This window comes from Notamacropus eugenii, chromosome 2, assembly GCF_028372415.1.
Source record: "Notamacropus eugenii isolate mMacEug1 chromosome 2, mMacEug1.pri_v2, whole genome shotgun sequence".
NCBI lineage: Eukaryota > Metazoa > Chordata > Mammalia > Diprotodontia > Macropodidae > Notamacropus > Notamacropus eugenii.
The window spans coordinates 263336433-263350684 of NC_092873.1; the positions used below are offsets into that span (position 1 = coordinate 263336433).

The 14252-nt window shown below is 34.0% G+C and overlaps 1 protein-coding gene across 24 annotated transcripts in view; it reads left to right on the plus strand.

Moving 5' to 3' along the window:
* The window catches only part of AFDN (afadin, adherens junction formation factor), a 179154-nt gene that overhangs the window by 161619 nt on the left and 3283 nt on the right, over positions 1 to 14252 (plus strand). For 10 of the 24 annotated variants that reach the window (XM_072643891.1, XM_072643895.1, XM_072643898.1 and 7 more), the window contains 3 exons: positions 6273 to 6407; positions 9962 to 10478; positions 13840 to 13924. In XM_072643891.1, coding sequence (XP_072499992.1) covers positions 6273 to 6407; positions 9962 to 10478; positions 13840 to 13924 — 737 coding nt within the window. The remainder of the gene's footprint in view (positions 1 to 6272; positions 6408 to 9961; positions 10479 to 13839; positions 13925 to 14252) is intronic. The other 14 variants (XM_072643904.1, XM_072643906.1, XM_072643910.1 and 11 more) reach the window with 4 other exon arrangements.

Sequence of the window (14252 nt, forward strand, 5' to 3'; positions counted from 1 at the left end):
ATTTACACTGTGGTATATTGACAGATTGTCCTTAAAACAGTTTGATTAATTTAGAATGGAATTGAATAACCACCTAGGGACTTAAAAGTTTTTATTTCATTAATATACAGTAATTGACACCCACTACTATCCCCTTTAACAATAGATGTTTTGGAATATTATTTCTAGTTAGTGAAAATACACACTCACACAAATGTTGGCTTTCTTGACTCATAAAGCTTAAAAAGCTGGTCCTAAAGCCACTATCATTTATCACATGACTAAAAAAAGAAAGTTTTCTTAAAGTATGACATTGACACCAAAGAAATAGCTAGGTCAAGAAAAGGGGAATGAGCCATAAGATAGAAAAAAGTTATATTTTGAGTTATATTTATTTTTGGAGGAAAATCTATAGATGTAAAGGATATTAGAATTAATATTCATACATCTTTTTTTCAAAGTCATGATATTTGAATAGGGCTCTTTGATTGTACAACATAGCTTAGTGACTGTTTGTAGTGCAGAAATTATAATGAATTCTCAGACTTTGACTTACAGCTCATTTTCCAGGAGCCAAAATATGCTCCAAAGTTAAGAAATTCCTGTGTCTGTATATCTTGATATCAACATTGGATATTGCTTTGATATCTCTAAATATATTCTCGGTTTGCCATTTAGCAGATATTATCTTCTGAGGTACTGTTTTGAAGAGAGTACTGGTTTTAAAGCTGAAAGAGCCCTGTGTTCAAATCCCTCCTGCTCTCAACTCAGTTGCTAACCATGTGACATTGAACAAGGCATTGTAACATCTCTGTACCTGTTTCCTTGTCTGTAAAATGGGCATAACACCACCAATCTCACAAGGTTATCTTGAAGATCAAATAAGTCCAAAAGAGATTATGTAAATTGCTTTGTAAGCTATAGCATACTATTTATAAACTGGCTGTTATTGTTAATTACCATTAACATTAATGAGAGTGGAATACAGAATGCTAGCCTAATAGCTAGGAAGACCTGGGTTGAAGTCCCATCTTTGACTCACACAAGCTGTGTGATGTTGGGCTAGTCACTTATCCCCTCAGTGCTCAAAAAAATGTCTTTTTAGGGATTCTAATTTGCAGAGAAGCTGCTTTGGTAGAGGGAATTTCCTTACCCAAAAAGATCTCAGTTCTATTAATATTACATTAGTCCCTATCATTCTACAACAATACTGGCTGTGATATCTTGGGCAAGTCACTTAACCTTTCATCGCATTGCAGTCAGTTTTGGTGTATAGGTTCATCTCTGTTGGTAATAATGGTTTTTCCTTTCTCTGGAGTTTCTGTACCATTCAAATCACAGCCCCTGCAAAGGCTGAATAAATTAGTTCATCTCTATTTGGTAAAGTGAGTGATGATAGTAATGGTGATGATAAAACAGAAAAATTGTTCTTCATGGTCAGCTCAGTATTCTGTTATTTATTCACACAGACATCAGTAAATAGTAGTGACTTAACTGAGTTTGATTTTTTTCTATTATACAAATACTTACCATAGGCTAATTTCAACCTTTCTTTTTTTAAACCCACATGTGTGATTTGCTAGGACTTTAATGTTAAGTGATTTCCCATGTGGCAGAGTCTGGACTTGAACCTGGATGTTTCTGACTCCAAGGCTGACTCAATCCTCTTTCTATACCACACTGCCTCTTAATCTTAATTGGCCCTGCAAGATTAGTTTGGAGCTATTTCTGAGGTAGTTTTTCAAAATGATACCAATTGTGAAACTGATTTTGATAACATGGAACTTTTCATATGTTCCATTTAAAAATCATAAGTCTAATTATTTACTGCCTGATCATTCCAAAGTCTTTTTTCATTATTGTTTTTGTCCTTTATATTGTAAGTAGTTTCTCTCATCATATTTATTTTTTCTCTGTGCCTTAAACTGATTAAGAATGATCTAGGAAATTTGATGCTGGATATCTCTTACACATAATAAATAGGCAGTTTAAGTTGAAAGATGGATATTTGGGTATGATTCAACTGTAAACATGTAAGTAATTCAGTTGCATGCACTATCCCAAGTTTTCCTTGGGAGGTGTTAACTTTTCTCATGGAAGCTTTTTAAATTTTCTGTGAGGGGCAAGACAGTGTATTTTAGGGTAAGAATAAATACAGGGGTTGTAAAGTCAAAAAGAAAATATCTTCTGTAGAATCACTTTATCTTAAACATGCTTACTTTAATCATTACTGAACAGAGTACAAGAAGCTAAGATGTCTACTACAAACTCATTCAAATTAGAAAAAATGAAGGCTTTTGGAAAAGAGCAAGTGTTTTCCTATTTATGGATATATGTCAGTACCTTTTTTTTTACTGTATACTCATTTTGAGCTTTACAAATTGGCAGTGCTAGTTTATGGATAGCATTTTGTGACTCAACTTTTATGTATACTTCAGTGACTGTTTCTCATACCTAAAACTTTTTTTAAAATTTAAATTATTAAAAATAGCTTAGTAACTATCTCTTGAGCTTTATATTCTATAAACTGATAGTTCCCAAAGTTAATTTTGTCATTTTTCTTATTACCAAAAATGTGATACTAAATATGACAATAAAATGAAAGAAAATTATGTTTTTAGGCAATAATAATTGGTTGGAAAAGAGAAGCAAGCAAAGCGTACCCTGATAGAAAAATTCATTACCTCTGGCTCTCTTAAATGGAAGAAAAATCCATAATGAATAATAAACTGTTTCACAAGTAACAGTTAATTACACAAATAATTTATCGTTTTAAATACATAGTCTTGCTTAATGCTAGTTGAGGTTTTGCTAGAGCCAGATCCTAAGAACAAAAATTAGGTTTACTCATGGTGATGTAGTATTTAAGATTAGTTTGGTGCTGTTGGCCAGTTTCTTCCCTCTTGGCTGTCTTGGGCTAAGAAAAGAACAGTAGTTTCCCAGCCTAATGTACTGAAGATTTATATCATAATTAATGTGTTGCTTATGACAAAATAAACTTTTCAGTATTAGTATCAGAAGACATCTTATGTTCTCCCCACATCATTCTACTTGGAAGCTCAGCAGTGGTACTCCTGAGTGTGAGCTGATCCACATTGAAATGGAATTGAAAAATATTTGACAAAATAAATTACAATGCAATAAAACATAGATAATATTAATATGTGGTTTTCTAAGTCATGATGCAGCCCACAGGGATCTTTAGGTATGTTTTAGTGGTCCTTATTTCTATTGGAATTTGATATCACTCATATAATCTCATATAGATTAAAGACTTCAAAAATATCTTTTCTTTCAAAAAGTGCTTGCCTGTTATAACCAAGGAGAAATTGTTTAGTTTCTCAGTGTCCCAAACAATCAACAAGGCTATAATCTGTAGACAAGTTGCTAATGTGCATTGGCGGAAGGAGTCTCTACACTGGGCATTCAGCATATTAATGAAATCACCAAATCCTCTACATCTTACCTTCTCCTCCCCTGCCAGTCCCAACAGTCAGATGACCTTTTTTTGTTTTGTTTTGAATATTTAAGGCCAGTGTCAAAAATAGATATGTGTATTTTTGAGCTAAAAAATTTTTTTCTAATAGTACTTCGCTTATTTAGGTGGCAAAAAATATGCTTTGAATCCAAATTATCAATATGACTTTTATTCTTCATTGAAAAATAAGCTAATTATTATTTTAAAAATGATCTTGATCATGTAGTCATGTAACATCTCCAGATATTTTCATAGAAACAGTTATAATTTTTTAATAATGGAACCCCCTTATTTTCATTTTTCTCATTAAATTCCCTCTTTTTCCTGCATTTTTAATACCATTAATTTAATTAATAATTTCCATGCTGTTTTCTTGGAAGATCAAACTTCCTCATAAAAATTATCATATTCACCTAGCCTTTTTGATAAGAGGAACTTACCTGATCTACTTCAGTCCCAAAGACCAAGGTTACTAATTATTCTGTTATCTTAAGTTTTTAACAGTGCTTAATCATAGACTCACATTGTAGGAACTGAAAAGTCAGTTTTCCTAATAGTTTTCAGGTCCATGTTTAGCTAACACTGAGGCATGGGCTATTGTCATCTATTCTCTTTAATATTCAGTTTTGTCTGGGATTAGGAAAAGGCATAACCATTTAATTTAGTGTTTTCAGTAAGATTGTTTTTATTATTGCTGATATTAGAATGAAGTGGTTCTTATATTCAAGGTCATTTGAGGAATGGCTTCAACATTTTGGTTGAATACCCCTGTATTGATTTTTTTGGAAGAAATGGCAAGTATTACACAGAATGTGTAGGAGTAGATAGGTTTTAATCTGCATCATTGATGGAAATTCCCACATTACCATGTTCTGTTAGAGAATTAAAATGTAAAAGTGTTACCTTAAAAGTTAATTTACTGTTCTCTTTTTTAAAGTATTTTCAGCCAGATCTCAGTAAAGTATAAAAATTTTTTTTCTCATACTGCATATCTAGGAGTTGACATTTAGAATTATTATTAACAATTTCATTAATAATTGATAGTTTAATGGCAGTTTTAGCATTGTAATGTTTCACTAAATACCAGAACGTCACTTATTAGGAAGGACTGGTAAACCAATAAATTTACTCCCTTTAATGCTAACAACTTTACATCCTTCTAAATTCCTTCAGTCTGTGCAATTAAAATGAAGATATTTTTCTTGCTATTTCTGTAATCTAATAATTGAACAATATTTAAACATTTCCTTTATATATTTTAGAATAACAGAACAGTGGTCAGATACTGCATTTCAAGTTTAATACAAACCATATCTACCTATATCTGCAAACTTGTTGTAAAAATGAGAGTAGGTTTACATATCTTTTTACTCTCTGGGGCTCATTTTCCTTAGCTTGTAAAAAGGATTTGGATTGGATGACCTTGGAAGGTCCCTTTAACTTCTTTATTATCCTGTAAATATTGGCACCATTTTAAACTAACTGTATATATAGTTTGTGTGTATATCTATGTATGTACATGCATACATACATATACATATATAAAACATATATAGTTCAAACTTAATTTATTTCCTATATCCTGAAGCCTCAAGTTCAAGGAAGTGTAACCTTGAGTTAAGTCATCTGTTGTCACATGCCTAGACTAATCTCTAAAGGGAGAGGACCAAAATTCTTTAAAAATTTCTTCTGAAGAGTATGACAGAAGACTGGAGTTTGTATGGTATTAAATTGGTATTAAAAAGACTTGTGGCAAAGCTGGAAAAGAGTGGAGATAATTGGGGAAACCAGATTTGATTTATGGAAATTCTGTTACATTTTATGAAAATGTATGCATTCCATAGTGAAGGACACCTGAATTCACATTGTCTTAATTTATGTGGTTTATCACTTGACAGAATAAATATTTTTAAGTGTCTAAATAGCAGTAAAAAAAGTAGTAGAAAGAAAAAAGTATTTGATTTCCTATCATATTTTGGGTTTTACAAAATAGCATGCTTAATTGGGCTTTTAAAATATATTACTTTTATGTAATTGGAAAGCAGCTTCTATGTAGGGAGAGATATATGGATATATACGTGAGTAATAAAACCTGGGTGAAGTTATCCTAAGATCATAAAGTGAAAGGGACCTTAGAGATTATTTAGCCCACCTCCCTCCCTCACTTTACAGAGAAGGAAGTGGGCCCAGAGAGGCTACCTGAGTTGCCCATGGTCACCCACCTAGTAAGGGGAAAGGCTTAGATTACAAAGATTTCTTATTATAAATTCATTGTTGTTTTTCTGGTATACCATACCACTTAAATTTTTCCAGTCTATTTTTAGGTTCTTGCATAATTTCTTAATAAATAAAAAAATTGAGGTATCCCAAAAGATTTTGACATACCCTATATTCAGTAATGAAATGCCAAAGAACGTCATTATTTAGAGCATTAAAGTAGAAGCCATGCAGCTTATTTTCTGATCTAAGCTCTATAATACCCAACTCAATGTGAGCTTGGGGAAGTCACTTTTTAACCTCTTGAATACTCATTTAATGCAATATGAAATTTTTTCATAATTTTCTTCCTTACTGCTGTTGATTTTTCTATTGGCAGAATTATATGCAAGAAAATTTGTGATTATGAGAATAAAGTTTCAGGTATTATTTGAAATCATCTAAAATTATTTACTGCTGTTGTCCTGCCTCACTGATTTTAATCTGGTATGTTGTTTCTGACGTTTGTGTGTATATGTGATATGTCTCAGTTGTGAGCTTCTTAAATCTTGTCCTGAGGCATTTGGTTTCACACACATTAAAGTCATATCTTTGTTAGTTACAGGATGAAGAACGCAGACGGCAACAACAGTTAGAAGAGATACGCAAACGGGAAGCAGAAGACAGGGCCAGACAGGAAGAAGATCGTCGGCGCCAAGAAGAGGAGCGAGCAAAGCGTGATGCTGAAGAAAAGGTTGTGGTCCTCTGAGGGCAGCTAGAAATGATCATCTTAGCCCAAACATAAATGTTTGGCTTGGGCCCAGGGAGATAGAAATTACATATCCCTAAGATGCACATGACAAAAACAGGGCCTGGATCCCCATCTTTGATTATTGGACCAAAAACTTTAACCCAGTCTGGCTCCACCTACCTCTCTTCTGAACTTTGTCTCCAAGCTCCTTTTATCTCTCTCAAGCACTTGAACTCCAATACCTGATCTGTTCAGCAAGGGGCCTATGTCTAAAGAATCCATTTAACCTGGGCTTATAACCCATATCTGACAATAGTAGCATGTTGTTGTTATGGTGATATTTGTTCATTTTTATTTATTGAACATGAAAAAGTTTAATTTATTAAGTTAACTCAATCCTAATTAATGCTGGAGATCTTATTCTATTCAAAACAGAACAATGACTTACAGAAAATTGAAAGAGGAAGATTTAATTTTAGAATGTTAACCTACTTAGTTTGCTCAAAAAAAAAAGTATTTGTTGATTTTCAAATGGTTAGCTGGTTCACTCAAGCAAACCCTTTCCTTTGAATTACATTTTGAAGTAGCAAAGAATTTTAGCAGATATTCTCAGGAAATGGGAGTCTTGACATTGTCCAGATCTTGGTTTCTTCGCATCTTGTGCTCTTATTAGTGAGCTTAATATTAAAATATTAAGTATCTCTTCCTTTTGCCTAGGCCCTTTGATGTAAGAGAGATTCTGACCTTACCATGTTTTGCACTGTTTGGTTTGTTCTGAGATCACCACTTGTTCCTGTATGTGATTTTGGAGGAGCTGTTTTTTTTTGTCTCTTTCCTTCTAAGAAGCCTCTGATTCTCACAGCTTCATATGAGGAAAACTCAACATCTATGATCATTCACCGTTTCTTCGTTAGTGTAATGAAGTATATTATTAGTAGGAAGTACAAAATAAAGTAATTCTCAGGAAATATTTTGTCAAAATGGATTCTCTTAAAACATGAAGCAGTCAAAAAATAAAATTGCTGGAACATTCATTTAAAAGAGAGTTGGAGAAAATACCATAAGGAATCATACTTCTTGTGTATTGAAATAGATAATTCATGTCTGTTACAGATCTCTCTCTCTCTCTCTCTCTCTCTCCCTCCCTCTCTGTCTCTCCCCCCTCTCTCTCTCTCCCCCCTCTCTCTCTCTCCCCCCTCTCTCTCTCTTCCTCTCTCTCTCCCTCTCTCTCCCTCTCTCTCCCTCTCTCTCTCTCTCTCTCTCTCTCTCTCTCTCTCTCTCTCTCTCTCCTCCCTCTCCCTCTCCCCCCCTCTCCCCCCCCCCTTCTCCCCCTTCTTCTCTCTCTCTCCCTCCCTCTCTCCCTCCATTTATGATAAATGCTTTGCAATGGACCCAAACAGCTTGTGGGATATTCTCAGACATTGAGCATTCAAGACTAGTTCTGACTGTAATCAATTTTATATTTGTAAATGGAAACTGATGGTCATTGTAAGAACTACAGACCAAAGACTTGCAAAACCCAGAACCAGTCAGCATTCTAGATATTTCGTGGTCTTATGCTAATCCATAGAATTTCCTTTTTTGGCTGTTTTTGAGGTTTGAACTTTTTCAGTTCAGTGCTAACTTGACTATCTTGTATTCTTCAAGACAAAAAAAAAAAGCTTCAGTAAAACCTGTACAACTGCCAAGAGCTTCATCTGCTTTAGGTGCAAAGTTGTAATAGTCCAGAGATTTGCCAAATGATAGTCTGTAGTTTTAGCGTGAAAATATTACACAGAGAGGAAGCATTAGGACGAATTATGTTGAGCAAGATTTTGGCTTTGATTTTTTAATATACATCCTCAAACTTTCCTAAATATATTGACTGCTATTGTATTTTAGCAACTACTGCTATATTTGATGATGGGTCAGTGAAACTGGAAATTGGAAGTTTGTTATACTGAGGTTGTCCAAAATCAATGGCTTTGCTTTGTTATAGAAGAAGATTGTTACTTGTTGGTTAGAATAAAGTTTCTTTGTGTCATGCAATTATATCTGCTCGTGAGATATCTCAAAAACAATGTGGAATTTTGCTAGAAATTAACCTGACTCTTGGTTAAGTAAAAGATGGCAGCTAGTGAATACTTCCTGAGTTCCCCTTCAAATATTGTGGGAACAGCCTAGTATTAATAGGTAGGAAATGACTTAATAGGATTCTTAGTGATTGCTTCACATGTATAGGTCTGACACTGAATTTGATGATTTCTCTAGGAATATTTTGCCATATGAAGATGACAAAATATCTTCACTGCATTATTTCCTCAACATGAGTCTGTTAGCTCCTGAAGATAACTTGTTTATTAGGAATGAGAAGATGTTGTATTAAAGGGAACATCAGAGATTGACAGATAGTCTATCCGGAACTTAAAGATGTTTAGAAATTGAAGCATTTTTCTATACCATCAAAGGTGAAGAAACAGGCAATAAAATGAAAAATGGAGCTATAAATTTTATTCTTTGCCAAAGGAACCCCAAAACTTAGGGGTCTTTGGTAAAAATGAGTTTGGAAAATGCCTGTTTTTCCAATATTTAGTACTGAAAAGTTTTCCAAGTTAAGGATACAACTTTTGTTTCAAAAATAATCTAAACATGCCTTCCCTATTTCACCTTCTCTTGTCCTTCTTTGAAGCTTTTGTCAATCTTTAAGAAAATGTGCTATTATATTTTTAATTGTGAAAATAGCTAATTTCATTAACACACTGTCAATTACAGTCTGTGCAGATGTATGTCAAAAATGTATCATGTGTGTCAACATATTCAAATTTCTTGTTCCTGTTGCTATTAATGCCTAACTTTCATTGTCTGTCTATTAGGGAGTATGTTAAGTTTTGAAATATGAATTAAGAATTGTGGAAAGAAAGCATGTATTGCTTACTTGGGGGAAATTATGCCTTTTCAATTCACATTTTTCTATTAAATACCCTTTGAAAAACAAGAGGTAATCTAGATGATTAAGTCTTAAGAAATGTATTTCCAAAAAATAGTTATAAATCTTAATTTCTTTGGGCTTCGTGGAAAATATCTTATAAAAAAAGCTTAGAAGTCAGTACTTCCTAACATGTGGTTTATTAGAACCCTAACTATATAGCATATTTATAGGCTTTTTTTCCCTAGGTTGGTTGGGTTTGTTTTTTTTAAGTATTTACAACAGCAGGTAAGTTAATATTTATGCTTTAGTTAGAAATGGTCTCTTGCAGATGAGTAGAAAAATAAAAGTGATGAAATAATCATAGACTGGGCTAGCTATGACTGTGATGGGTTTTCCCTGTCCTCCCCATCAGGTAGCATTATAACTAAACCAGAAATGCAGATGCTCTGTTATATTTCACAGAACAAGATCTCCAGGATGATCTGAACATTTTTATAATTGATGTGTTGTTTTACATTACTAAATGGATTCAGCTTGATTGTAGAATGGGTTTGCATGGTTTAGAAAATCCCCTATGAGGCCATAGTTGGGTCTACTCCAAGTTTCTTCCTTGTCTGATCTTTTCACCTTTGTTTATTCCCGCCTACAGAGGCGACAGGAGGAAGGGTATTACAACCGTTTGGAAGCTGAAAGGCGCCGACAGCATGACGAGGCAGAGCGGAGGCTGCTGGAGCCTGATGAGCCTGGTCTGTACAGACCGCCACTTCCACGGGACTATGAACTCCCATCCCCACCCCCTTCATCTAATGCTCCTCCTCCCCCACCTCAACGAAACACCTCTTACCTCAAAACACAGGTCCTCTCCCCTGACACGGTATACACTGCCAAGTTTGTTGCATACAATGATGAGGAGGAGGAGGAGGAGAGCTCCAGTCTAGCAGGTCAGGATAAGTACTCCTGCACGAGAAAATCTTATGGGGACTTCCCTCCTGCCGCCCTTAAGCCACAGCAGCCCTCCTGTCAGCCGCGCCCAGTCTCCGATGGCATCTATCTTTCCAACTCATTCCAGCCACCCTCGGTCAATGCCAACAGTACTGCTTACAAAACAGGCCAGCCCCCTCCCCCACCAAAAAAACCAAGTTTCTACCATCCCAGCAGCTCAAAAGGTAGAGAAAAGAAACAAAACTGAAAAATCAAATCTTCTTCCTTTCTACATATTTGGAATCTCTCTGCATACTTTGCACTGTGATAATGTAGATATAGATGATCACTTATTTTGTGATTTTGATTTCACTTGATCACTGGTCTCAGCATGGTGATCTTCCTCTAACTTCAAATGTAATGTCTGTGTGAATTTTCCTTTTTGTAAATGTTTGAATCCTATCCAATTCCTTTTATACTTTAAAAATTCACATCTTTGATCAAATGAAAACAATCAATCCTTCTCAATTACTCCATAATCTGTTTGAAGTACTGTTGGTCTTGGCTTTCATTCTCTGCCTCTTTAAATAATCTTGATATTTGGTGAAATGAGCCCCTTTTCATGCATTTTGGTGTCATAAAGATACACTTTCTGTTTGCCACTATTGCAAGCATTTGTATTAAGCTTTTCATTACTTCACTCAAGGTTGAAGGACTCTTCATTCTGGATGAAAAATGCCAGATGCATTTAGCCTACAAGTGACTCTTATATGCTTTTGAAAACTGGTGCATAAAACAGTGCCCTGAGATTGCTTTGGCATAGGGAAAGAGAACACTTTATTAGCTAGGTAAACGGTATATTATCCCAACACTAATGCAGACTACTTCATGACAGGAGTCAGAAAACCTCTTCCTCATGGAAATGCTTTTCTTTCAACTCATCTCTTCCCTAACTTCTTTTCTGATTCATATCTTTTTATTCTTAGTACATGACAGCAATAATCACAAGATCATGTTAGAGATGTAGTTGCATTTATTGTAACACTTGTAGTTGACTATGGATCACTACGATACTTCTGACTGTACCAAGACTTGGAAGCTCTCACAAACACAAGTACAAAGTTTAGAGGAAAATTTTAAATGTTTATATTCAAAATAGAACTTTAGTCTGAAGAATTCAGACATCAGCTGTTTAGTCTAGTTTTACTACCTAAAGGAAATTGAGATTCTGATGATAAATTTTCTTAGATATAACTAATTTTTCATGTGTTCAGTAGTTTTTTATGAGATTTTTCTGAACAGCATGATGCATTGGGACCCAATATGAAGCCAAAGAATTTAACTTCAAAATTAAGACATGTATTTGTGTTTTTAATTACCTCAGACATAGTTCATTTAATTTACTATGACAGTGACTTCTACTAATGTAAATCAGTCTTGGACAAATTCATCCTCAGTTTTTCAGATTGATGCTTGGATGCTACCTGAGGATTCAAAATGTAATCAGAATTAATTTTCATGTATTTAAATCTCCTTGTGGATTTTTTAAGTTCTTAATCTAGCATTTTTATGTAATATGTACATACATTAAATAGAGAGGCACACACAAATTTGATAATATTTTAAATAAGAACAGTAGATTCCTCAAATTACAAACAAAATTATGACTTATTTTATTAGCACCACAGATTATTGGAGTTTTGGTACCACTTAAGGAATATTGTAGTTAGTTTTCTTCTTTTAATCCTCTAAGCTTTTAGTCATACCACTAATCCTTATTTTATTTCACACTTAAAATATCACACAGGCGCAGGTTATGTCCTGCATCTGATTGCTCGAACTTCTCTGAAGACTCTCTTCGTAAAGTACAGTCGCTTGTCCCAATCGCAGAACGCCTTGTACACCCGCATTATCACCTCTTCATCTCACTGATGTTGTCATGTTGCAGATCTCTGCAGCTGTCTTGTCTATTATTTGCACTCACTTTCCGAATGCACGCTTCTGCCGCTTGTGCTCGGTTCCTTCCACGGGATAGTTTGCAGAATGAGGATGCAAAGAGGGATTCCAACATAACAACTGAGAACTTCTGATTTTATTGATTGTGGTTATTAGCTCTATAAATTGATTGGTGCCAAATATAGAAACACTTTGTATACTCACCTGACACCATGAAATGTGTTGTTGCTAACATGAAAACTGAAAGTGTTGAAGAATTAAGATTTCTATCAGTGGAAGAAACCAACATTGCCACTCAATCAAGGCTCACAAGATATAACACAATCTGAAAAAGAAGTTACTTTTAATTTGAAACAAATTGGAAAGGTGATATTGGCATGGTATTCCTAACAACTTGTTGAAATGTGAGATACCTGACCTTAATTGACTTTGAAAATAGTATTTCAAATTGGATTGAGTCAGTGTTTAGTCTTTTGGGTCTTTGATATGAGGGTGGTTTGCTACCCATTTATTAGTGAACTGAACTAAGTCAGAAATAAAGATGCAGTGCTAAAAAACTGGTAATTATGGATGAACTGAATTTTTCCCTCTCAAAATACATTGGATAAGAATAACCAGTGAATGTTCTGGCAAACCATTTTTTTTAAATTAGGGGACGCATATTAAAATTTCTCCGTTTTTGTGCAACAAATCCAAGCAGTGATACATTTAATTGACAAAAATGAGAAAAATTTGGCGACATTTAATCTGGTATTTCATACCCTTTATGGTTAATGTTGACTATCTCAAGTATGCCAATTATGTAGGGGGTTTTATTTTGCCTCGCCATTGTTCTTTTATTAGTATAGTTCTAGTATTGAATATTTTTGTTGGGATGCACACACAGAGGTACATATATACGTATAAAATACATAACATATAACCTAGTTAATTTTGTATAAAAGTACTTTACAAGGTCACTGTTACTAAGTATCCTTAATATATAATTAAGTATTATATATTAATATGAGTATATGTTAAGTATCCTTAATATATAATTACAAGTAATATTGTGCAATGAGGAATTTGAGGTCATAGTGTTTAAACAGGTTTTTTTTTTTTTTAACCTATGGATAAATACTTAGGAAGAAAATTCATGTCAGGGAAATTTCTGTTAGCTTTTGTTGATTTCCCATTAAATAACTTTTAGGGAAAGTCACATGTAAATTTTTTTTTCATTTACGTTTATGTGTATATGCAGAGTGAATAATACTTATATGCATGCATATATATTCCTTTAATTGAAGAGCTCAGAGCCCTTTATAAGTGTAACTATTAAGAACTTGGTGGCCTCCACTTAGTACCACTATTAGAAATACATGAGGTTGCTTCTCACAAATAACCAAAGTTAGCTTTTAGGAGAACTTTTTGGGTATAGTACTTGGATTGTTCACAACACCAAAATGTGTAGATTTGCAAATCATTTTCCAAAAGATTATTCAAATGAACTGTGTCATGTCCATGGGCCCCCTTTTTGTTCAGCAATTCCAAGATCTGCTTACTTTTGAAGCGTTGCATCTTTATTATAAAAATACATTGTTTGGAATAGTGTATATTTCTGAACCCTGCCATATATGTGTTTATTTATCTCTCTGTGTTCATTTGCAAAAGGAGCGAACTCTTACACTGGATCTACTGGAGCAGTTGTTGGTGTCCATGAGGTGTATAGGGATCCAAGAGAGAAACGATCTAAAAGGTATAGTGTTACAGTTTTCCCAAAAGGAAACTATGACATTGAGTATGTCCTTGAAATTCTCTCCCTCCATTTTTATAAAACTGACTGACTCAAATTTAAGATATATAATTGATTTTGTTATCAAGTTGAAATTGCCTATTGTGTATGTGTTGTTATATTACAGAAGATTTCTTTTGTACTTTTATTCATACATATCTTAAATCATATTTTGACTTAGGCAATATTTACAAACATTTTATGCAAATTGTCATATCAGACTCCTAGACAGAACTCCATGGAAAAGTAAGTTGGCAATAATTATTCTCTCCATTTACTCTAGAGGATTATA